The sequence below is a fragment of the Furipterus horrens genome, unplaced genomic scaffold, assembly GCF_987537825.1.
Source record: "Furipterus horrens unplaced genomic scaffold, mFurHor1.1.pri manual_scaffold_11, whole genome shotgun sequence".
Taxonomy (NCBI): Eukaryota; Metazoa; Chordata; class Mammalia; order Chiroptera; family Furipteridae; genus Furipterus; species Furipterus horrens.
In genome coordinates, this window is record NW_028327181.1 from 23,917,915 (window position 1) to 23,944,023 (window position 26,109).

At 46.2% G+C, this 26,109-nt stretch overlaps 1 protein-coding gene across 3 annotated transcripts in view; it reads left to right on the plus strand.

Annotated features, from left to right (window-relative positions):
* The window catches only part of FLI1 (Fli-1 proto-oncogene, ETS transcription factor), a 119,248-nt gene extending 93,403 nt beyond the window's left edge, over positions 1 to 25,845 (plus strand). For all 3 annotated transcript variants that reach the window (XM_090290867.1, XM_090290868.1, XM_090290869.1), the window contains 4 exons: positions 19,368 to 19,433; positions 21,066 to 21,125; positions 22,957 to 23,004; positions 24,202 to 25,845. In XM_090290867.1, the coding sequence (XP_090146993.1) occupies positions 19,368 to 19,433; positions 21,066 to 21,125; positions 22,957 to 23,004; positions 24,202 to 24,731 (704 nt within the window). In that variant the 3' untranslated portion in view covers positions 24,732 to 25,845. The remainder of the gene's footprint in view (positions 1 to 19,367; positions 19,434 to 21,065; positions 21,126 to 22,956; positions 23,005 to 24,201) is intronic.
* Positions 25,846 to 26,109: the final 264 nt, after the last annotated feature.

The following is a 26,109-nucleotide window of genomic DNA, read 5'->3' on the forward strand; positions in this document are numbered from 1 at the left end:
AGGTCGTAGGAGTCAAAATCCTTGGCTGCAGAGGGTCTCCTTGACAAACACAGCCTCTCTCCCTCTGACTGATGTTTCATGGAAACAGTATTTTCCCTAAGTGTATAGTTTGGGCAGAGATTTGAATTTTTTCCCATACTTTTCTCCATTCTTGCCGTTTTCCTGTTCTCATCCATACCTACACCCCTATGCGATTCTCTTTTCCCAAAGATGAATTCATTTGCACCCCTACTTGGCACTACCGCCTAGTCCTAACCACGCAGAGAATCGCCTGGTATCAGTATTTAAAAATACTGATGCTGTAGGACCAATATTGCACAATCCATTCACATGAGGTATCTGGGGTATGCAAACAGAAAATGGTTCCTGAGGTCTGGGGAGGGGAGGAGGAATGGGGAGCTCTTGTTTAATGGGGACAGAGTTTCAGTTTAGAAAGACGAAAAGTTCTGATCATTATGGACGCACACGTGAATGTACTTAATGCCACGAAACACTGAGAAACGGCCGAAGTGGTACATTCTATGTACATTTCACAACAATAAAAACACAAAAGTAAAAATAAAAAAATTATTTTAAAATACAGATGCTCAGATCCCAAACATAACCAATTAATTCAGAATCTCTAGGAGGGACATGTGGACTTGGAAAAAAGCTCTCCTCAATTTTGAGGGGCCCTGTCGTGCAATACAGGCATGAACTAGAAAGGGGAAAACTAGACCCATCTCAGAGCCACCAGGTTTTGTTGGAGATACACTGGGTAGTTGATCTTGACCGTTAGCGGCCTCGAGTCAATAGGAAAGGAAGAGCAGGACCTGTTGGTATACTAATGAAGGTGTAGGTTAGGCGAAGGGTGAGGATTCAAAAATAAACAAACAGTAGATATGTGGTAACTTGAATTTACGGTGAGGACACTGGGGCTCTGGAAGTTAAGTGGCCTTTCCAAGGGTATACCAGTCCTGGAGCCAGGAGCACGGACTCTCCAAACCTCGTCCTCTGCACGCTCCATGCTGAGGCTCAAGTGCGTCTGCCCTGGGCGTGGGTCAGAGCTCCACCTCATTTCCGTGGGAAGCCCTGCCCCGGGGCCCTCGCTCCCCACATGCTCAGCGGGATGACAGCATGCGAGAATCCGCAGACCTCTCCTTCGGAGATCTTTGCACCCGTAAACCCTCATTTCCTCGGGGCCGTGTTGGATCTGTTTAAATACCTCCGACTCTCCAAAACTCAGAGGATATTGAGCTCCTTGTTTATTAACTCCTGGAAGTCATAAACCGTCCGTGGCCCACGTAGCCCTGAGCTTCCAGCCCCAGCCTGGGAAGCCGGTTGGGACCTGCAGCTGAATGCAAAACCGCGTCTCCTCCGCGGTCCACTGCCTGCCTCCTGCAGCACAACCATCTCCAGTGGTTGCCTTGCCTAATGAATAAAAAGTCTGTCTCCTTACGTGCCACGTATGGGAAGGAGAGCAGTAGGAACTCCTTTCTGTGTCCTTCGTGGTAAAATGCCTAACAGGCACTGGAGACCATGTCAGCGAGAGCCCCGCGTCTCTCCCGGAGGTTTCCGGTGGCAGTGCCAGGGCCGGCAGCAGCACCTTTACGCAGCTCCTCACTTGTTGGCCAAGCACTACACGTCCATGACCTCACTGGTGCCTCCTGCCATCACCATGAGGCAGCAGGGCTGGTAGCATCAGGATCCGTTTTGTAGATAAAGCCAACAGGACAGAGATGGGTGACAGGGTTCATGTGACATCCCCCCGGGTTTGGGAGCAGAGCAGTGTTCAAATGTAGGCCTCTGGGGTTCTTTCCTTTTTCCAGGCTGCTTCTCTCAAGCATCTGATAGCATCTTACACCTTCTTTAATTAATGCTTCATATTTACAAGGCAGGTATTAATATCACATTTCAGCATTATAGCATATTGGTTAAACTCTCAGGCTTTGAATGCAAATGGACTGTGTGACCTTGGACAAGTCACTTACTCCTTTTTTTTCTGCCTCAATTTCCTCTGTAGAAAATGAGGATAATTTTAACGACCCTCCAGACGTCCTGTTGTGCTCATGAGTCATTTAGCATACACCGTTACATGCTCCACATAGGCTTCATAAATCATAACAGTAATTATATTATTATTGCAAATTATTAGAATATTCTTGAGTGTTTACCATATGCTAACACTGTGCCAAGGACCGTGAAGGATACCACATGATATAACATGGTGTGGTAACACCACCGATGGGACAGCCAAGTCACTTCCAGTCTTATTAGGGAGACACACATATCGTGTTGAAGAATAATGTGACTATGCCTATCATGAAATAGAAAAACGCACGCTCACACAAGAAGCTGAGGGTGATGAAGAGATGAAAAACCGTTGAATGCTGAAGTTGCGTATGCACTCCAAACCTTTCATGTGACTGAAGAGACTTGAGTCCAGAGAAGACGTGGGTCCAGCCCAGGCCTCACGGGGAGCGAACAGCAAGGGGCAGACCCTGACGTCACTCAGCACCTTAGTCAGCCATGGACCTAAAGCCTGTGCCTGTGCCCTTCTCTATCCCTTTGATTCATCTCTGCATTTATTAAGAACCTCCTGTGTGGGGGACACGAGGCTGAGCCCAGGAAATCAGTGCACAAACAGCACCTACCCTAGGGGTCTTATAGTCCGCAATGCAGGCTGGGCCGTAAGTAATGAACATGATGTATTGGAGCACAAGTGATATATCAGCAAATCCTGCCATCTCCCCCTGCATTTACAGCCACGGAGACTCCTTTGTGGTTGAATTTTAGAGGTTGATGGGAGGCCTCTAGACTCATGCAGCAGGGTCGTGCTGGAAATGGGCATGGGCAGGAAGGGACGGGGTTCGACACGGAAGACACCAGTGCCTGTGGCTGGGTCTGTGGTGCATTGTGGGGGCTGCGATGGGGGAGGAGTACATGTTCATGTTGGGTTTGGGAAAAGGGACCCAGGTGAATTCCTCTGGGGGGTGCGAGCATGCCCCACGGGTGCACCAAGGCCTCCGTGTGACACTTGGCCCACATGAAGCTGAAAGACCAAGTACAGTTGGAGGTCTCCCTGTGAGACAGGAAGCTCAGCAAAGGAGCTGGGAGCCAGGGATTTGCTTCCAACCACCCAGGGCCAGGGCAGGGGAGTGGGTGGGAGTGGCGCTGGAAGAAGATTCGCAGGATGAAGGGTCCTGCAGGGTCTGGTCGAGTTTCCTCTCTGCTTTTCTATAGCTGTGAAATGCTCTATAATTTAAAAGATGCCGCGAGAAGTTATGTTTTAAGGGGAGAAAAGGTGGATGGGCGCAGGACTGGATGCCTAGAGCCAATGCACTGTATGCATGGCACCGTGGAAGGGGGCTGTCTTCAGGCCCAGCATTCAGGGCAGGGTGGGCTTTGGGCGGCACCCGGGTGGGAGGGAGGGTGAACAGAGTGACCAGGTGCTCGGCGTGGGCGTGGGCTGCACGCTGGTGCCCCGGCTGGGTGGGGGGCGATCTGGAACACGTGTGCTGTAGGAAAAGGCCCGTAATACTGTGAGCTAATCTCCTGTTATTTTTAGGGAGTAAATAACATCTCTTATGCAGCAGGTCACGTGGCTCCGCAGGCTCTGATTATGTCAACGAACATGCACTTAAACTTGAGGGGCTGGAGGACTCACAGGAGGGCCTGTTGAGAACTTTGTCATTATATGTTTTTCCTTCATGATGAAATACCTCGAATCCATTTCTAGCAAACATAGGGAGGATTGCTGGGTGTGTGTGTGTGTGAGTGCGTGCTGTTTCTGCGGTCCAAAGGCAAGATTTATTATTACAGAATAGACAGTAGCTTGCTCTCTTGGTTTTTTAAAAATTGTTTTCCTTTGAAATTCCAGAGTTAATGTTTTGTCTGCTTTCGATCTGGCCCTCTTTGGAGAGCAGCATGTTTCTGTGTGTATGCTTTTTTTTTTTTTTTTTTTCACCAGAGAGAGATAGACAGGGAGAGAGACGGGGAGAGAGAGAGAGAGAGAAGGAGAGAGAGACAGGGAGAGAGAGCAAGCTGGAAACAAAGAATCGTTGTCTCTAAACCATAGCAGGCAGGAAACCCCAGTCCCCGGGGGCTTCAGCCAGCCAGCTCTGTCCCGGAGTCAGACTCCAGCTCTCTGAATTCAGTTTGACAGCTTGTCTGGGACACTTTCTAAGTAACCATTATCCTTCCTTTCCCTAAGTAAAAGAACTGTTATTTTTTTTTTCCTGTGGGTGTGCTGCGTGTGCTGTTATCACACATGTGGGTTACACAGCCACTAGGACACGCTTTCTCCAAATTATTGGAAACACTTAGCCTGGTTCCTAAGACACATGTAAACTTGTTCCAGTATAATGAGGCAAACAACTTTCACTATTGTACTGTTGCACGTAGAGGGGGCTTTTGTTGGGGCATTTCTTTTTTTCTTTTTTTTTTTCTGTAGTTCTAGTTAAGTCATGAATTCCCTTATTTGAAGGTGCTCTTTTGTCTCAAGAATAATTTAAACTGTGTACATTTTATTCCTTAGAGGATATATATATTATACACACACACACACACACACATGCACGCACATATCTTCTAATGATCATTCTCCTCAGCTTCTGTGTTTGATTAATTCATTATTTTAAAGAGCCCTGGCCAGCATGACTTAGTTGGTCAGGTGTTGTACTGCAAGGTGAGGGGTTGCCAGTTCGATTCCTGGTCAGGGCACATGCCCAGGTTGAAGGTTCAATCCCCGGTTGGGGTGCATGCGAGAGGCAACCAATTGATATTTCTCTTTCACATTGATGCTTCTCTCCCACTCTCTCTCCTTCCCTTTCCCTCTCTCTAAAAATAAATAGATAAAACCTTTAACAAAAATGTATACCGCCATACATTTCACTGCAAGAGAGAATTCGGAGGGCCACAAGGCCCCAGGGCTGTGCGGGGCTGATGGGCACAGCCAAGGTGACCACCTAGAGTTCCAAGTGGTCCCTTTTCTCTCCTGTCTCCTCCAGTCACTCAGACCAGTCGACTTTGCCACTGCAGACTGAGGGATTCTGAGGCAAGACCAGGCTGTCTCGTGTGTGCATTTGAAAGCTGCCCAGCCTTGGCCACGCAGGGTCTCCAGAGGCACAAGGCCCAGAACAGTCCCGATCACTTTGGGCTCAGAGATGTGACAGCTTTACCCAATAAGACAGTTTTGCTCATTTAGGATCTGACAGAAAAATGTGTCCTTTGGTTGTGAATTGATTCCTGTCTAGGCTGTTTTCAAGCAGAATATTGACTATTTCCCTGTTCTCCCTTTACCTCAAATACCCATCCTTTCCTATCCAGCCCCCACAGCACACACACCTATCCCTATCCCAGGAAGCCACACTCCCCCTTCAAGGCCCAGTTCATGTAACCCCTCTTCAGCAGGGTCTCAGCCACCCCTTCCTCATGTGCTTTGCTTGGACCTACTGTTTTTACAATTTAGCATTTAGCAGATTCTATCATCGTGGTCTCCTGTCTTTCAACACTTGAAGCATCTTGGAGGTGGGAACTAGACAAGGCCATTGAATGGATGGATGGAAATTATAGGTAACACGCCTTACACGACTCCCGCAAAGTTTTCTGTGAAACTAACCCCGCATGATATTTCTAAATACGGGAGTGATACTTTGGTTTTGTCCGCTACAGCGGGTACTCACCTTTTTCTCTACCTTGCCTTAAATGCCCCCTTCATCTGATTCCTAGGGGAGTTCTGCAAAGCTGTGGTCAGTCTCATCCATGAGTAGATGGAAGAGCACACTGAGGGCAGATTTCAAGCATAAGATAGTCATTCACTTGACCCTTTGGCCCATTTTTTGTCAGTTTAAATTCCGCTAGGAGGCCCCTTGGATCTGGGTCCCGTTGGTATGGGCACCAGTGGGAAAAGGAGCCGAGGGCAGAACCAAGCCAAGGAAAAGTGATATTCAGGGAAAACCTAACTTCTGCTCCCTCCAACCTTTCTTTCCTGACCTGTGTTCTCACCCTCCCCCACAACAAGAACCACTAACATTTATTAAAGTGCTTCTAGGTGCCGAGAATTTTTCTATTCACCCCACGTTTATACTTCATGACAACCTTATTTAGTCGGTACTATTATCATTCCTATCTCACATTTGAGAAAACTGGGGCACAACTAGGTTAAGCCCAAACCACAAAGCTAGTATGAAGCAGAACAGAATCTCACAGCAGTCCCCCGGCACCCCCAGGCTTGACAAGGCTCCACAGCTGCCTCTTCCGGTTCCATCAGCCACCCATGGAAAGGCCCATTTCTTTCAGGAAGCTGATGTCACCTAGTTGTTACGATGATATGATTAGATTAATAAATTCCTACTATGGTCCAAAGACTCAGGAACCTGGCTCAATCTACTCCGTTCTTGAACGTCATGAGGCATATTAGAAGATTTCACAGATGTTATTTTTTTTAGTATGCTTTATAATTTACATAAGATTATTCACCCATTTGCATTTAATATCACATTTAAAAGAATAAAGAAAAAACATATTTAGAAAAGTAATGGATCCACCGAGTAACGCTCTATCAATAAGGATTGCAATAAACTTAATTTTTAAAATCAAGGGGAGATGGATATTAGTCCAGTAAATCTAGGTGTGAAATATCCCTCCCATTACATCAGGTAAACAATTTGTAGCCTCTATAAGCTTCATTGATCCATGGTTCTCAAGGAAGAGAAAGAAAGGTATCAGAATACCTGGGGCCATTTTAAAGAGACATGCCCTGAGCTCCGGCCACCCCTCTGGGCTCCCCATTCCCATTCATGTGTGCCCTTGGTAAGAGAAGGCGTGGAGGAGGAGGATGGAGCTGAGCATCTTAGTTCTTAGAATAAGCTCCTTGCATTGCTTCTGAAATCTTATCCCCTTACACCACCCCCGCCATTGCGTGCTTTATTTGAATACTTGACAGAAGACAAATGTGCCTTGGTTGCTCTTCATTGGCACCCTTTCTGCCACCAGAGTGTAGGCCTTTCTCATCCCTGTGCTAAAAGGCACCGAGGCCTCAGGTCTTGTTCCTGGATGCTTAGAAGTTCCCAGTTGACCTTCCTGCCCTCCTTGGACATTTCTGTTGTCTTTATGTTCGTTAAAGCTGCTCTTAGATGCTCCCTGGAGAAATCAGGAACATGATGGACCATGGGAAAGGTACTTGGGAGCAACCTGGCCTCTAGGGCACTCTTCCCATTAGACTCAGCCAGACAAGGGCTCCTCCCACCCCTGCCAGGGAGGCCCCCCCCCGCCCCCCGTGACCGTGACTGTGAGAGCTCAGGGGGCTGGAACTCCAACACAGTTACACGTGAATGTATCAGTGGCATTTCACACTCACTAAGTGGACCGTTGGGGTTTTGCGTTTCCAATTCATCTCCAAATTCTTAACTATTACTATTTTAGGCCTCCCATCTCTACCGAGTTTCACTCTGACTCAGATATTTCATCCCATTCCAGATAGCAAAGCTAAGACTTAAAATGAAATTGCCCTTGGGTGACGTAACTCTGTTTCCACTGCATGTGGTCCTGGTTTGTAATAAAAACTAGAAGTGACCTCTGTTGGGTTTTTCTTTTTTTTTTTTTTTGAGAAGTGGAGTCCCAAAGTACTTTGGAAAGAGAGGCTAGGTCCACAAGTGCTCCCAATGGTCCACGGGTGGCCACCTCAACACAGAGTTTTCTAAGTGCATTTGTTTTGCTAAATACGCTGATTTAAAAATTCTACTGGGAGGTTGTTTGAGGGCAGGAGTAGCTGGAAAATACTTAAAAGAAGATGGTTCAGTCTCATGCTCATAAACCAGATTCTATCTATCAATCCTTCCACCTCTCTAGCTCTCTACCCAGAGAAAGAGAGAGAAACTTCTCTTCTGCCAGACAGAGGGATAAGGGTGTGGGGCGCCTTCTCAAGAAAAGTCAGGGCATATAGTATCATTTGCTTTTTTAAAATAAAAACATTTCCCAAGTTCCTTTTATAGATGTAACAACTTACTCTCTTCAGCAAAGCCCCTGTCTAACATAATAAAGAACTTATTTCTTTTGGGAGAAGATAAAGGCGTTGAGGAAGAAATGCTATGGCTAGAAATACTATGTTGGCTTTTCCTCTTTAAATCTCAGAGGTCTGCACACTGAGGGTCAATAAAAAAGTTTAACATGCCTGTTTGATAATGTTCAACTTCTTGTGTCAGGCATGCGCTAAAGAGAAAGTGGTCATTGAGTAAGATAATTACTTTATAAGAATCCGACACATACTTCAAAGCCCAGTTCAAGTTCGACCCGCTTCAAGTTATATTTTCTTTACTCTCAAATACTACAATCTCATCTCAAAACACCACCATACTCACATCTACCTACAGACCTAATTACTACAAGATTATCTCTTAGTCTTTAACTGACAGTCTTTAATTTTGAGTTTTTTCCTGTATCCTTTCTCCAACCTGTCACTGAGTACCACTGACAGTGATGGAGTCATGAGGGAAGGAAACATCTAGTCTTTAACAATTCAACTTAATATTTACTCAACCATTCTGCTTTACCAAAGAAAGAACCATAGGAAATTAACTTCGGTTGACACAAGAAAGGTTACCTTCTCATCTCCAATGAATTAAACTCTGGAAAAGAATAACAGCTTTTATCCTAGAGGGTACTTTGGAGTATATGAAGCATTTTCTCATGCATAAGCTCATTTATTCTCAACAGAACCTTGTGAGGGTTAAATAGGCCATTTGCTTTTCCAAACTCTTAAATCTTAGAGGTATCGTTTTTTACCCAAGTATCTCCCTATTACAGATAGCCTGAGATTCAGGACGTTAAAGCACTTGCCTAAGTTCACACAGTTCATAGCTGGCAGAGATGGGAAGCAAACTGAGGAGTTCTGAACCCCCATCCAGCATCCTCTCTATTGCGACAAGCTGTTTCCCTGTTTGGAATGGATTAAAGAGAAATTATGGAACTCCTTTGCATGAAAATCCTCAGAGCCTATGCTGGACAAGATTTAGGTACCACTGTTTCAAAGAGATGAAGATTGTTCTTGGTATTATTCTGAAAAAAATCTTTGAGCTTAAAAAAATTTTGGCCTGCTTGTAAGATAATTCTCAGTCCTGCCCAATATCCTAGAGGAGTTTAGAGAAAGGAAGTTTTCATGCTATGAGTCATACTTTCAATTTCTATTAAAATTCTTATATGGCCACATCTGATTTCTCTCATGCTGCGGGCCTCCGGCCTGTGCTAATTTGCATGTCTGGTTTAGATAATGTCTGAGGTAGCTTCCAGTCTGAAAAGCAGCCTCTAATTCTGTTACATGAGACGATGTTCTACCTACCAGGGACTGATGGTTCTTGTGTGGATGCAGGACGCAGGGACGGGAGCATTTCATGCTCACCAGCCAGGCCCCAAAGATGGCGTGTTCTTCCAAGATGGGCTCACCTGTCTTCTTTCCCCACACTGACCCCAGGGAGTTGCCCTTTCCTGAAAACCACTTCAGGTTCAGATCAAGAGGCAAATTGTGGCAAGCGTGGGCATTTTAAGCTTTTTAATTTAAGTGGCAATCCTAAGTCAGTGTGCATCTAAGACCATAGATCTGGCAGTTACCTGATTCTAAATATGCAAAAATCGGTGAACTCCTTCATAGGCTTGGCTCATCTTACCTTTTATAATCTCTCACCCTAACATCAAAAAAGATACTGTCACATATTTAGGCTAATTTTATTGTCTTCCAACATAAAGCAATTCTCACTAGATAAAGAACTAAATAGAAAGGAACTGACTTTCCAGAAGGGCATTGAGATTAATGTAGCGTAATCCAGTCATTTTTCATAAGAAAATTATAGCACTTTGGAGAGATCTATTTTCATAACGTTGGACAGGTCAAGTCTTTGCTCAAACCATCTATTTTCAGTGAGGGCCTCCCCAACCCAGTACCATCTGCTCCTCTCCTTGTCTTTCTCCAGAGCACTTACTACCTCCTGATATACAATGTAGTTCACTGTTTGTTAGCAAGGATGTTTGTCTGACCACCACTGTATGGTAGTGCTGCCACCACCCACGGGAGATACGTTCAGAGACCCCCCCCAACAGGTGCCTAAAGTCCCAAATAGTCCGAAACCCCTGTATATACTATGTATTTTTTGTACATAATATCTGTGATAAAGCTTCATTTATAAATTAGGCACTGTAAGAGGTTAACCACAATAAGTAATGATAAAATAGGACAATTATAATAGCATACTATAATAAAAGTTATGTAAATGTGGTTTCTCTCCCTCTCAAAATGTCTTGTTGTAACCACCAATGGCAGCAAATGGCTTGGGGTCACTGGTTTCAGGGGACCCCTTGTGGACGTTTTCACATAGGCCTAATGGTTTCTGGCACGACACATTGCCGTCCACGAAAACATATCTTCCACTCGCAAACTTAACGCCTTTTCCACCTCAGCAGGCACCTTCATGCACGGTGGCTGTCACGTTTGCAGTTTGAGGTGTAAAGCTAGCGAGACTTTCTTTTTCCTTCTTCACAGTTTCACGGAGAGCAGATGGGTTCTGAATGTTGATCTTAGCAGCCTCAGCATATCATGTTTTTCTTTCTTTACTAAGTAGAGAATTTTCACCTTTTCGCTTCAAGGAAGCGCTTTACGACTTCCCCCTGGGCACATCCGAATTGCCAGCATTTGCACTCCTGCGCTTTGGGACAATTATTAGTGCAATAAAGGTGCGTGGAACACCAGCACTGCTGTGCTGCTGGGACAGTCCATCAGGTGACCCCGAGGGCTCCTGTGTGGCTGAGGAGTGGGGAGAGGACACCGCGTGGAGATGCTGGACCAGGGATGGCACACGTCTGGGGCCGCACAGAGCAGGACAGTGTGAGAGTTCGCTGCGCGGCCCAGAGCAGCACGCGATTTAAAACTTACGCAGTGTTTCTTTCCCGTGTGATATTTTGGGGCCATGGTTGATGGCGGGTAACAAAGTACAGAAAGGAAAGCCATGGACAAAGGGACTCCCGTGTTCGTGGCCGTGGCACAAGGTCTGGCATGATGGTAGACACGCAACAAAAGTTTGCTACGTGAATGAATGTGGTGTGGGATGTGAGATATCAATTAAGTCCAATAATCTAGTGTTGGGGGAGGGGACACCAAAGTGATTAAGATACAGTCCCTCTCTTCCAAAAGACTATCACCACGCAAGGGCGATAAGTGCACCAAGAATCACACTAGGTGACTGAGCAGGACAAGAACACGAGACATGAGACTCTTACACGGGACCCCTTGACCTGCAGAACTCGGGAAGGAGAAGATGCGAAAGTTGACCCATGGCACAGACACGAGGTGGCCTCCCTGGAGGGCAGCCTCCTGTGGAATGTCAGCGTGAGAAGTTCAGATCAGGACCGTCCCCAGAGCCGAGGGCGTTGGACACAGAGCGCCTCCATTTAACCTCCAGCCGGTTACCTAAGGGCACTGCTGGCCTTCCTTTCTTCCTACCTGGAATCCTCGTAAACCTGAGGCAGATCTGACCCAAGAAGTATGCAGTTTAGTCGGGTCCCCACAGCCCGACGTGGAAGAAAGTTTGGGCAGACATCCAATTAATCTAGTCGGTATGAACTGCTTTTCTGCATAAGGCTGGCTCAGAAACCCCACTTTGAGGCCTTATCACAATAAAGAGGTCATTTAGACTTCTGTGTCACTTAGACATGGAGCCCATGGGAGAAGCAAAATAAAGGAGCGGGCCAGGCGCGGCAGGAAGCCTGCGTGACTGTGGCAGGGCCGTGCCTGGCCCGGGTGCCATTTGCCTCTCCAAACTTTTCATATTTAAAAACCATCCACTTTTTCAAGCATTTTTCTCATATGTCTTTTTTCCCTTCACACATATAATATCTTACACAGTGCCTCCATTATGCTCCACGCAGCAGGGTCGGTTCTGAGCCCGGGCGCTGTTTGGATTCCAGGACAAGATCCTTGAGCAAAAGAAATCTGATCCAGGATGTTTTTTTTTTCTCTGAGTTCCAAGTTTGAAGAAAGTCTTCCCTAGATATTTCCCTCCTCCTGAGGGCTCAATGGAAGCCAAGATCCTCTGTTGCTCTTTGAAAAATAAGATGTCACTGAGGCGAAGGCTGGGCTGCCCCTATAGAACGGGTTGAAACGAGGTGAGGACCCAGCTTCAGAGCCAGCTGTGCAGGGACCTGGGGGAGCTGACAGTAGGGAGAGCGTGGGGATGCTGCCTAAAACCTAAGCCCAGTATACCGGCGGGTGGCATGTAGCCCCCACCCCTGACTGTCTTTTAGGGCCATGTCCCTCATTTGCATAATCCTTTTTTTTTTTTAGATTTTATTATTTATTTGTTTGTTTGTTTTTAGAGAGAGGGGAAGGGAGGGAGAAAGAGAGGGAGAGAAACAGTGACGTGAGAGAGATACATCGATCAGTTGCCCCTCATACGTGCCCTGATCTGGAACCAAACCTGTAACCCAGGCATGTGCCCAGACTGGGAATTGAACCAGAGACCTTTTGCTTTGCAGGCATCGATGCCCAACAAACTGAGCCACACTGGTCAGAGCCATTTCTTTCTTTTCTTTCCTTTTCTTTTCTTTCTTTTTCTTTCCTTTTCTTTTCTTCCGTCCTTCTTTCTGATAGAGCTACCCTTCATTCCAATTTGGGGATCCCTGATCTAGGATCACAGGAATGGAACTATCCTTCCTCCTTTATGGTTTCTTATCCTTTCTGAGACCTTCCTTGCTCAGCTTTTTAACTTCAATTCATCAAGATAGATCTTTTCAGGGTGCAAGGGAGATTGTATAGACTACATGTATATTGTGTATATTTTTAAATTGTCATTTATCAAATACTTGTTTAATCTTCCTAGCAACTTTATAAAGTACTTGTTATTCATCCATTTTAAAGAAGCAGAACCTGAGGTCCAAAAAGGTAGAGTAACCTTCTGACCGAGATCACACAACAGAGCAAATGATAGAGCTGGGATCTGAACTCAGGGCTACCTGATTCTAAATGCCATGCTGTAACCGCAGAAGTAAGGCCCACCAGAGAGAAGGGAAGCCTTCCTGGGGGTGTCCTACACCTTATAGAAATGTGTGTTGCTTATGCACTGGTTACCTTTGCACTGTTTGAAGTGGGAGGCCAGGCCTGTGGGTCAGACATCAGGTGTGGTCACTGGCAGAGGTTATAGTGGAGACCATGGCAAATAAGACACACGTCCTGAGTTGTGGGTTGGGAAGGTTCTAGAAGCAGCACAGTCTTTCACAGGTGGGATGCAGCATCAGAGGCATCCCGGAGGCGAGTCCAGAGGAAAGCAACCTGGGTTGGGTTTGTGGCCAGTAGGCTTCTCCTCAAAGACTGGGCCATTGGAGGACAGGACCTCAGAGGAAGAAGGGGTTGCGGGGGGTCATGTAGCTCAATCCTCTGCCAGTGACAAGGACGGTGCTCCCATATGTACGCAGTTCTTCCTGGGGGGGCGGGGTCTAGGTCATGTATCTTCTTCCTACTGGACTTGGCTCTTTCTTAGGAAAGTCACAGCTATGGGTCTCAGAGTCCTGTTTCTTTGTTTATTTATTTATAGAGAGAGGGAAAGGGAGGCAGAAAGAGAGGGAGAGAAACATCGATCAGTCACCTCTTGCACGTGCAAAGGACCTGTCCTGCAAACCTGACTGGGAACTGAACCAGCAGCCTTTTTGGTTTGCTGGACGACACCCAACCCACTGGGTGCTCAGAGTCCTCTTTATTAGAGCCTTCCTCCTTTGTCACACTCACTCTTTCCAAAGAAAGGAGGCCTGGATCTAAGTGAAGGTTCTGCTCTGAGCACGAGCGGCCGCGCCCGTTCCTCGGCTGAAATGGCTGCATTCAGAGAAGCTGGGCTTTCCAAGGATAAACGGGGTGGGGTGCTGCCACTTCCTCAGCAGCAACCAGAAATTCGATGAGACGTTTCAGTGGAGAGTCATCTTTTTTCATCAAGTCACCGGGGATGTGGCCTTATGCCATAAGGAATGAAGACAGAGGCTCTTGTGTGCCAATGTCACCGCATCCTTGGCGTCAGGGTGAGGTCACAATGAAGTGGTGGGCTGTGTGTTGCCTGGGACACTGGGCCCCCAGACAGTGAACTGGAGCCATCAGAGCAAAAGGAACTGTTTCTCCCGAAACGTCCAGCCAGATTTCCGAGACCCGTTGAAAAGCTTCACACAGAAACTGAGTTAACACTGAGATGTCTATGAGAAGTCCGTATCCAGTGAAAGCTTTCCTCTTCCAGCAGGGACTTTTCAGAAAAAAAATCTCCACGCTCCTATTTCTCTACCCTGGGAGGCTCTCCTGGAATCTGAGAGGCCATTTGGTGTCAAAGTCAGACACGTTGAGCGTCCCACAATGGAGATACTGTTTGGGCCACTATACACGGGAGGCAGAATGCCCCGCAGTGCCCAGCAGCACCCAGACTCCCCACAACAAGGCTCCGGTCTCTCCCTGCTTTGACCAAGGTGACCTCGGCACTGCCCCAAACCACAAACTCCAGGCAAAACCCTGATGGCGACTCATCTGGAAAAGAATCCCAATGGGATTTGTCACCTTGGTGCTCTCTCCAGCCAGGCAGTGGCAGCCGTCCCTGGAGTCAAAAGTGAGTTTGTCAGAATCGAGGTGTGCTTTTCTGCTGACAAAGCAATCTGCCACCACATGGCAGTTCTGAGACTGTCAACTCCTCTGCTGGTCCCTGACAGTCACACCGACCGCGCCCTTGGCTTGTGTTTTCAGAAGTCAGTTCTCAGCAAGTGGACAGCAGGCACCATATGTACTGCAGGTGTGTGTGTGTCGGGGGGTGGGGTAGTGCTCACTCAGGTGGCTTTGTGGATCAGCACACCTACCCGAGCAGTCTCCACGCCCTGACCAGCCACCACAGACTGTGTTTGCACAGGAGTGTGAGTGGCGGGGCTCATTTCCCCCGGTCCAAGCATTTTCATTCAGGTTGCAGACATACTTCTGTTTGTGTGTCTGGGACGAGAGCTGACCGCACTGCTAACTGTGCCCTTGCATGACCTTTGGCAGGGAAAATTACAAATGCTGATTTCAACCATGACATTAAAAATATGTAAAATAAAATGCAGACCTCTTCAATAAGTGGCATCTAGTTCTTCACTTCGCTGTGGGGACCGACTTTTAGCTTCTGCCTGTAACAGGTGGATTGTTGTCCATGGTACTCAGAGGGCACACAGGGTTAATACAGTCTATGCTCGTCACTGTCACCTAGACTTAGGTCACCTGGAGATGACTTAGTGGGGAGAAGTAAGGGTAGGGGCCCTGAGTTTTCCTCAGCTAGTAAAATAGTGACGAATGAGAGGCAATGTGTATGTTTAGCAAGACAGAGAAAATATCAGTCCATCTGTTTATTCATTCAACAGATATTTATCGTGTACCTGCACTGTTCCAGGTGCTTGGTCATATCAGAGAACAGAAGGAAGCCCCCTCCCCTTGTGGACCTGATATTCCGGTGGGAGATGGAGACAGTAGACAACGAACATGAATTAATTATTGATTAAACTAGGTGACAGGTAGAAAAATAAGAAGTAGAGCAGAGTGAGGGGGCAGCAGGAGGGGAGGGGGACGTTAATGTATGTTTCGTAGGGCTGGTGAACACGTTTCTGGGTCTGAACATTCTTTAGGTATATAATAATGAGGCAAATGATAATATCAATTGCTAACATTTTCCACGTCTGACCCGGTGCGAGGCCCTGTGCCAGGTATTTACTTGGAGATCTCATTCAGTCTGCAAGGCTGCCCAGATTCTTCCAAGGCAGAAGGCCAGACCTTGGTTCTTGCCATTGGTCCCCTTCATCTTCCTACTCTGTCTCTGCAGTAGGACATACTCCAGAAATTCTGGTCTTCACTTAAATCTTACCTTTAGCGGATGTCCCCACAGAGCCCAGTGCCCAGAGAGTGCATTTGTTAAACTCCTCGGTGATGAAGCTGGCTGTCCTTTTTAGATTCAGGTGTGAGTGGCAGGACTTGCCATCAAAGAGCTGGGAATGAAATTTTAGTAATCGGAGGGAGGCAAGGGATGTGTTGGTCACTCAGAGGCCAGGCGCTGCTCCGGGACCCTTTGCTAAAGACCCCAGCCTGCTCCAGCTTGACCCGTTGCTGATGATTGCTCAGTTAACCTTGCAGTGAGGACATGGTGCAGGCTGACTGCTGGTGGCCTCTCTCTTTCGGGTCACTTCCTTTTTGTACCTCCTAGAGGACTTTTGGGTTGATAGGGACCTCCACTGTCCTCTCAGTCAGGCTTTCCCCCACCCCCGCCCCTAGGTGGGCCTGTGGAGAATCCTGTCTTACTGCCCCGCAGCCCTCTTCAGGCCCTGAGGCATCACAGCCAAGATGGGGCTGGCAAACACTTCCTGGTAAGGCATCAGCTTCAACCCTGATTGGGCACTTGGAGTTACAGAAAAGTCCCACCATCACCAGCCCTCTGTTGGCTACAGGGAAGCCATCCACGCATTCTGTGACTTTTGCTTGTCTGTTCTGCCCCTGGAGCTAGAAGAAAAGAATAGGAGGAACACTCCACAGGAGGTCAATGGTAACGACAGCCACAGCCATCATCTGGGCTAAGAGAAAATGGTTCTTGTATATAGCACAGCTTTCCTGTAGGCTGCCTTCTGTAAGTGAGTGAGCGAGGAGGAAAACTGATTACGAAGCTCAGAGGCGGATTTTATCAGTGTAGCGAAGTCAGAAGGCAACTCAGGACTTCAGATAACACACGCCAATTCCTGGAACCTAGTGATTTGTTTTTTTCTTTTTTGCATGAATTTGTCACTTCCTATTCCACTTTCTGTTCTGCTCCTCCTAGACCCAGCTCTTTCCCCTGGCGCCCCTCCATCCTGCACCCCAGCACAAGCTTCATTCCCTACCGCACCGTTTTCACGGCGTCGCTGTGTGCCCGCGTCTCTGGGCTTCCGCTGCCTGTAACTCAAGGTCATTAAGCTTGCCTGGCTGCCAGCCATGTGGCCTTGAACATGCCCCTGGCCCTCTCCTCCAGCCCTCTCTCTCTGCCTGTTCCTCTCCCTCAGACGTCCCTTGTACACCCATCACCCACCGCTTCCTGGTGTCTGTCTGCCTTGCCCACTCTCTTCCCTCCAAGGGGGTCTTACTTAGTTCACATGAGGCCAGTTACACTCACCTTCCCCTTCCTAACCAACCTCCAGCAGCCTGGACTGCACCAGCCATTCCTTGGGTCCGTTACCCGTATTTCCTCACAACCTTAGTTATCTTCTCAGAGTTACATGCAAGGGCAGAGGTCACATTTCCTATTACTCTGTACCCACTGTGTGGCCAAGCACACCATGCACGGCAGAAGTCACTGCAGTAAAGTGCTGGAGGCCTAACCAGCGTCCCCACCCCGGGAACGTCCTCGAAGAACCTCACCTGTCCTTTAGCTCATACCAGCGCTGCACACAGTCTGCAGACCTTTGCAAGGCCGTCTGGAAAGTGCCCACGAGGGCCGCCAACCTCATTCCAAGCTTGTCAACAAGTTGGGCTTTTTGTTTGTTTTTGTTTTATTCTGTTTTTATGCGAGCAGGAGAATCTATTGGCAGGAGGAATTGTGAAAAAAAAAAAGTCAAATAAAAATAAAAACAGATCCCTTCAATGAGGTGAGCTTTGTCTCTCTTTTGTCTCCATCCCTGCGCTCTCTCCCCATCCCCTTCCTCCTCGCTTTCTGCTTGCTTTTCATTCCAGTTGCTAAATACTGTAATTTAAAAACTGCATGGGCTTTTCCAGAGCCAGGAGGAATGTGCACTTGCACGTGGATTTTTTTCCACACAAAAAAAAACAACTGTCTCTGTCTTTCGGTTTTTCTCGGCCAGAAACAGTGAGAACAGACCATCAGAGGACCCATCCGCCTCTGCGGTTCTTGTTTTACTTTGTTCGTGGCTCAGGAGGGGTCGAGGGGATGGTTTGCGTTTCACCCCGTCAAGCGTTGTTTGATGAGGTTTGTGCTCCATTGGTTCAGATGGTTTTCATGGTTTCTTTGTTGCTCGTGGGAAGACTTTGAAAGTCATCATTCTGTATCCTTAGCTCTTCTGCTCTTCCTGCTCAATGTCACAACGGGAGTCCTACTACAAGAAAGGAAAAGGGGAAGTCCCAGCCAGTTAGTGAAGATGTTTCTGAACACAGTTCTGGAGGCACGTGGAATTTTTTTTTTTCCCAAGAAAGAGATCGGGGTCACAAATGTTCAAGTTCAATGGAGGAGTTCCCGTGGCAATGTGGACACAAAGCTCTAGTCAATTTCAGGCAGGAGGCAGCTCTCTATTTTCTCATTTCTTGATCCAGCCCCCTTTCCAGCAATGCCTCTGGCCTTTTTCTTTTCTCTGTGGTCATCAGACCCAGCCTTCTCTACTCTCAGAAGAAAAGCAGAGGGCCTAGGGGAGCCTGGCAGGTGCTCACACGTCTGAGACCTCACCCACAACGCCAGCATGCTGAAGGAAGGGGCTGAAACATGGGTGGGCTTTGAGACATTCTCTTCATGGAGTCTTGAATCTGGACGCTGCCCCTCTCTTTGGAATCACTACAGACATTTTTTTTCTTTCTCAACTTGCATTAGTTTTTATTTTGCAGGAAGCTTTAGAAGATACCTCACCTATGTTACAGCATTTCATCATCACCTGCCTTAGGCCGTTGGGACTGCCATAACCAAGTGCCATGGCTTGAGGGATGTATAAGCAACAGAAACTTACTTCCCACACATCTGGAGGCTGGAAGTCGGAGTGCCGACCCCACCAGATTTGGGTGGCAGCTTCTTCTGCACCAAAGACTGCTGACCCCCTGTTGGGTCCTCATGTGGCAGGAAGAGGGCACGCCTGCTCTATAGCCTCTTCTTTTAAGGCCACTAATCCCATCCCCCAGGGCCCCACCCTCACAACCTAATTACCTCCCAAAGACCCCACCCCTTGATACCATCACATTGGGGATTAGGTATCAACACATGAATTTGGGGGGGCGGGGGGGATACAGGCATTCAGCTCCTAACAAGCACAACCCTGTAAGGTAGAAAAATTATGTAAATTTTTTTTTCATATTAAAGAAGGTCAAATGCCAGAATATCTTATGATTCATCCAAGGTCTCACAATCAGTAATGCCAGGGACGGAACTTGAACCAATCCTCTTACTTCAAATTCAGGATTCTTACAGTTACTTCGGTTTCCAATCAAAATATTCATGTTCCTTCTACCCACCCCGCCTTTACCTCCGGGTGAGAGTGCACTTCTGGAATTTAGTGATGCTATAAAATAATTGCTGAATTAAATTTTATTTATTTCTCCTGAGTACTAAAAGATCGTCTGCATGCAATCTTTGTGCAGAGCAGGAGATGCTGATACACAACTATTTGCTGTTTTTTATTAGACCCTTCTTACGACTCAGTCAGGAGAGGAGGATGGGGCAACAACATGAATTCTGGCCTCAACAAAAGTAAGTAAATGCCACTCTCTCTTCGGGTGGAAAACATTTGTCCAAGGACAGGGTGGAGAACAAAGTCATAAGATTTAAAAAAAAAAAAGGATAGGAGCAAGCCTTTGTTTTTCTGTTTATTGAGTGGACATCAAAACTAATTGCCAATTTAGGACCTGTCAGTGATACTGGTTCTTTGAAAAGGGGGTAGGGGGTGTTCAGACTTTTGAGTTTCATTTCATTGCCTCTGGTTTTAGAACTGTTAAAGGCAGAAGGTTTCTCAGGACAAGGTTTGGTGCGAACAAAGGTCACTGGATTTGGATTTAAGTGATGATAATGACCTCTATGACTTGGCTGCTCAAACTGCCAAGCTTAGTCACATCGATGTCACTGTCCCCATTTCATGAAAGGCTAGATGGAGGATAACCTGATGAGGAGGTGGCTGGGGTCTGAGACATCAATTTGTGTTGAAGTCTGACCTAAAATCTCCCATGGGGGGTGGGGGAGAATGATTCAAACTCCCGCACCAGAAATGTGCCCGTCTTGCTAGTCCTAGGAAGTAAAATATCAAGCACATGAATGGATGTTGAAGGGAATTCTTTTCAAAAAGAGGTTGGGATTACAAATTTATGCCCCACTAAGAATGAAGATTCCTTTCAATACGAATTATTTGTTTACTCTGTGCCCAGCATCTGGCACTTGGGGTTCACAAAGATGGTCGGCACGGACCTGCGGGGCAGGGGGGCTATTCCGCTTCCCTCTTCATGGGTTGCTCTTTATCTGGGCGTGTTGAGGAGGCCCTGCGCAGCTGGGGCCATCTGAGTTGGTTCCAGAGAGACAAGCAGGATCCGGACCTGCAGAGATGGGCAAGACAGACCCTCCCAGAAGTGGCTGCCAGGGAAGGACATTGAGGTTGATATGTGTGGCTGTCAGTGAGGACTCCAGGTTCCTGGAGTTCAGGTTGGGTGAAGGGAAAGGAGTCAGGAAAGGTAAGGAAGGGGACACAGAGGATGCTGTGAGGCTTGACCTTAATTCTGTAGTCAGTGAGGAGTCACGAAGGTTTCTGGACAGTGGAGTGAAATGGTGTAGAGATTAAACCGCCTAAACAGCATATGGTGGGTCAGTGGGAAGAGAGGGGAGTGATGGAGGTAGCAGTCAGCCTATGCCTTAGCCCACGCAAAAAAACTGAAAATAGAAAATGCAGATCTAATGTGGGGGCTCCATGACAGCAATGGAGGGAGCTCATGAAACTTGGAAACACAAAGAGCAGGCGAACTTGACTCAAATGTCACCTTCTCATGAAGGACCTCTCTAAATCGTCTATTTAAAAGTGAGATCCATAGCCCCAATACCATGGGACGTGCTATATAATGTGTATTGTCGCTCATGGCTGTCTGCACTGTTCACACGTAAGTTCTACTGGGAGCTGCTGGTTCACTGCTGAATTTCTAGAGCAGTGCCAGCACATAGTAGAGTCCAGATAAATATTTATAAAATAAAAGTAATCAATGAGTGCGTAGAGAGTGAGTGAGTAAGTGAGTGAATGAGTGAAAAAAGTGCGTTTCTCCTCCCTCCGGAGGGCGTTTGACGAGATGTTTCTCTCTCCTCATGGGGCCTGGCCCCAGTGACGTGCTTCTTCTTCTCCTGCCACAGGTCCTCCCCTTGCAGGAGCGCAGACAATGAGTAAGAATACTGAACAACGGCCCCAACCAGGTACCTGTCCGTGGTGTGCAGTTCCTTTTCTGCTTCATAGGTGGCCAGCAGTTCCCTGTGATCAGTGGAAGGGGGTCTAAACAACAGGCTGGGCTTGCCGTCCCATTTCGACGGAGGACCTCTGTCTGGTTCTCCGTAATAGCTCTGTGAACCAAGTAACGGGCACTGGAACCAGGTTGTTAAATATCAGAGGTGAAAGGAATATTAAAGATAAAATGTTCCGATGCCTCATTTTGTCAGATAAAGAAACTGAGGCCCAGGGAGACCTGTAATACGTCCAAGTGCCCTCCAAGCCTTTTTATGTAAGTTTCACCGAGTTTAGTTTCAGAAATACCTTCGTCCTGTGATGCATATACTTAACAATTTAGGCAGGGGAACTTTTAAAGCCATAGAGTTGGAGACTTTTGGTATTGGGAAGGATAGAGACATCTAGGTCTATAAATCCTTCTGTCACCTCTCAGCCTTATGATTACCCCACCTCTACTTGAATACTTTTAGCAACAAGGAGTTCACTACCTAGCTGGGCTCACTTACAGTATTCAAGCCAGAGTCCCCTCCCTATAACTTCCATTCAATCTTTCTAGTTTACACTCTGGAGAAATCTTCCTCGCATTCTGTATGAAGATCCTTCCAGTGACTGCAGACAGCTCCTGTGCCCATTCCGGAGGCCGGCCGTGTCTGCTTTATGTGACCCGGTTGACATTACACTCTGAACAAGCCATTTGCTTTGGGATGGACAAACACTGTTTGCCATCTCCGCTGAAGAGAGAGCAATTAGGAAATTGACTTACAAGTCATCAGGAAAGTTTAGAAACAAGACAGACAGGATTTCATATAAAGGACTTAATGAATCCCCAATAACAAAATCGGATGTGACCTCCCAAAAACATTTTTGTTGTTATACTATGTGGGTGAAAAGGGTGAACTAAATGGCCTTACGGACTCTTCAAGTTAATTTATGGTTCTAAGTAGAAACCCATAAATCATGTTGATTTTTAAAAATTGTAATTGTAACAATAAAAAAAGAGTAAAATGGCACCAAACCTTTAACAGCATGGCCAATGATCTCTTCACCTGAAAAAAAGACAAACCTCATGTAAAACCAATTTGCAAAGATTTTTTTTTTAGGTAAATAATTACATAAATATTAAATAAACTGAGATATCAAGAATAGTCATTTATAGTTAAAATACAGATTCTGGTTAGTGTTGACATTTCCAAGCTTAAAATCACAGAATGTTGTACTAGAAGGGAACCGAGGAATCCAGTAGCCCAACCCACTCATTTCGCACATGAGAAAATTAAGACCCCGAGATTGTCTAGTGAGTTTAGTTTATAACATAGCTGTGGCTTGAAACCAGGCTGCTTGATTTCCAGGTGTGTCTATTTTATGCTACCTCAGAAAAGCAGAGGTGTGTAACTTTGTCAGCAATCGGTAGAGCTATTAAAGACCAGTAATCATTAGATTTTCTTTAGGCCCACTTAATAAACCATGTATACCTTATTCATTATGATTAAATATTAGCCAGCTCCTTTCCAAATGGTTTCATTACTCTGTTTTAGGTAATAACAGCATTACCTACAAATGTTAGACACCAAATATGAAAAAATAATGCTGTTACTATTTGTGTTGCTTCTCTAAATACTGGGATGAACCTAACTGTGATCAAGATCTTCGGAGTCTGCAAATCAAAACAGTCAAGTGTTCTGAAATAAGACTTTCATATGATATTGAAATAAAAATATAAACCTTTGGGGTAGTCTTATTGTTAATGCTGTTGTTTCTATATTTTTAATAACAATAAAGCAATTTCCTTTTTTGTTTCCTTAGATCCATATCAGATCCTGGGCCCAACCAGCAGTCGCCTAGCGAACCCCGGTGAGTTGACTTTGGCATGCAAGTTTTTTTTTCCAGAATGTTCTATAGCTTTGTGAGGTCACAGAGACTTCTGTCCCAAGTTCAGACACCTGACTGGTCAGTAACATGTACTGTTTCCTTAAAATATTCAACACCTGTTTCTGTAGTGTACAAATGAGAGGTCAGGGCTTGTTATTTGGTGGCAGTGATGTATTTGGTGGGAAACAAATGTATTAGCACTGCACACCTGCACAGAGGTTGCGATTAGTCATGAATGGCACAGGCAGAAGTTTCAGGAGGGTAAGTCGGGGGTTAGGGGAAGGAAGCAACCCCAGTGGGCTCTCAGTTCTCTGCCTCATGCAAGGCACAAACGTAAATATCTCAAAGGTATTTTATTCTTGATTTTTAGGAAGCATTGCCAAGCTGTCTGGCCTTATGAAAAGTTGCAGAGAAAATACATTTGACAATGTATTTTAAGGGTTTATTATAAAGAAAATAACTCCAAAGTGAGCTCTAAATTAAGTCCCCAAGCGTGTGAGCCTGTAGGCCCCTGTGTGAGAGGGAGGCCCCAGGGAACTAAGGCTGCCATGTCTCCTGGACTGTTCTTTAGTGCCTGACCATTTCTACCCAGAGGAAAAGGAAGCCACTCAGCTCTCCTCTTGGCCCAAGCTCTTCCTTGTAGAACTTAGAGCTGGGAGCTGAGTGCCAGGGCTCTGCTAAGGAGCATGGCAGGTCCTGACAGCCTAAAGCCTGGGCCACACCTTCTCCCTGTGACTCTGAGGGCTATCTCCTGGCTCAGACTCCTTTCCCCGGACATGGAACAGCTTAGGGAACTGCATCATGAAGCAGAGATGGACAGTGATTCGGGCCTCTACAGAAGAAGTAAATTCAAGCATCTTGCTAAAAGGGGTGGCTGGGGGTGTGGCTTGCCCCAAATTACACAGCTCGTTCTGGGCAATCCAGCACCTCATTACCCACAGTGCATTTCACGAGGCCATGGGGCAGACTATTTTAAGATCTAACTATGCTTATAATGCCGATCTCAGTGGCACACAGAAAAGGAAGTCAACAATGAAAAGAAGGGGCTGCCAAGGAGATTCTGAATGTAAAAGGATATAAAGGGTCTCTTAAGAGAGGTTGAGGGAATTCTTGCATTTAGGGGATTTGATTCCGACTTCCCCGGGCTGACATGTTTTCTCATGGTCTCACTACCTGCAGGAAGCGGGCAGATCCAGCTGTGGCAGTTTCTCCTCGAGCTCCTCTCTGATAGTGCCAACGCCAGCTGTATCACCTGGGAGGGGACCAATGGGGAGTTCAAAATGACGGACCCCGATGAGGTGGCCAGGCGCTGGGGGGAGCGGAAAAGCAAGCCCAACATGAATTATGATAAGCTGAGCCGGGCCCTCCGATACTACTACGACAAAAACATTATGACCAAAGTGCATGGCAAAAGGTATGCCTACAAATTTGACTTCCACGGCATCGCGCAGGCTCTGCAGCCACATCCAACCGAGTCGTCCATGTACAAGTACCCTTCTGATATCTCCTATATGCCTTCCTACCACGCCCATCAACAGAAGGTGAACTTTGTCCCTCCCCACCCGTCCTCCATGCCCGTCACCTCCTCCAGCTTCTTTGGAGCAGCCTCACAATACTGGACCTCCCCCACTGGCGGAATCTACCCCAACCCCAATGTCCCCCGCCACCCTAATACCCACGTGCCCTCACACTTAGGCAGCTACTACTAGAAGCTTAATCATCGGTGGCCTTCTCCCCGAAGCCCCATTCCTCACACTTCCTGGAATACTTTGGACTCACGTGACTTTGAAGACAAAACAAAACTGGATGTTCTTTCTTCTCGGATAGAACCTTTGTATTTGTTCTCTAAAAAAAAAAAAAGCTTTTTTTTTTTAATGTTGGTAACTTTTGCTTCGTCTACCTTGAACAAAGAAAAGGCTAATTCTGTGGGCTAGCTAGGCCAGTCTGGATTCTCACTCTCCTATCAGGAGTTGAACACTTAGATTACTGGAATGGTTGAATCATGGTTCTATGAGAGAAGCTGTAAATTTCCTTTATATTTTTATGACCAAAGGAGTTTCTTATCAACACACGGGTCTTATCATGGACCTCGTAGGGTTCAGTATGATAAAGAATTGTGGACTCAGCCAGTTAGGCTCTGGTTTGAGACTTAGCGGAAATAGAGGCAGGAAGTTTATGATCTTGTTATAGGAGGACCTAATTCAGTGGATGGCAACTGGAACATTGGTTGTAAGGCCAGTGAAGTTTTCAGCCAACTGGAATTTAAAAGAAAGAGCACATATGTGTATTTAAGGAGCCAAGGGCATTGCAAAATTCCTCTCAGTGAGCAGTATTATACTAAGCTGAACATTCTCTCTAGAAACAGTCAAGATATGAACTAAGAAATGTTAATGCAATTGCCGACACTCCTGAAAGACAGAGAGCTAAATAACTGGGTGTGTTTTTTTGTTTAAATAATGACAATGGGTCCCAGAACTTTGAAAAGTCTTAGGGATTTCTAAACACAAACAGATCCGCAAGCGCTGTGCGCTTGTCAGAGCATTGGTCCAGGGTCACCCAATCCGGAGGCAACTTACTGTATAAATTATGCAGAGTTATTTTCCTATATCTCACAGTATTAAAAATAAATAATTAAAAAATTAAAAAGAATAAATAAACGAGTTGACCTCGGTCACAAATACAATGTTACTATCAAATCAGTCGTTATTTTTTTAAATGTAACTTGTACATCTTTTTGTTAAGCTGTACATTTGTGCTGTTTGTACGTTTTTATAGCTGGGTTTTTAAAAAGCATAATGTGACTATTGCTGGGGAAAAAAAAAACAGGACATTGACGTCGCTGACTTTACTAGAACGAGAAGCACTGGCAAAGATATTTAACAGAACATGGACAAGCAAGCGGGGTGATCCATTTAAATCCTTATGCTTTGGAAATGTTTGTAAATAACATACTGCAGTCACCACAACTTTGAAAAGAGCAAGCAAACCTTCCCTTGTGGATACAAGGGCTTTTCTTACCCCATATATGCAATATATTTTTTAGATATTAAAATATATATAATTTTTGCAGGTAACCTTTGACCTTTT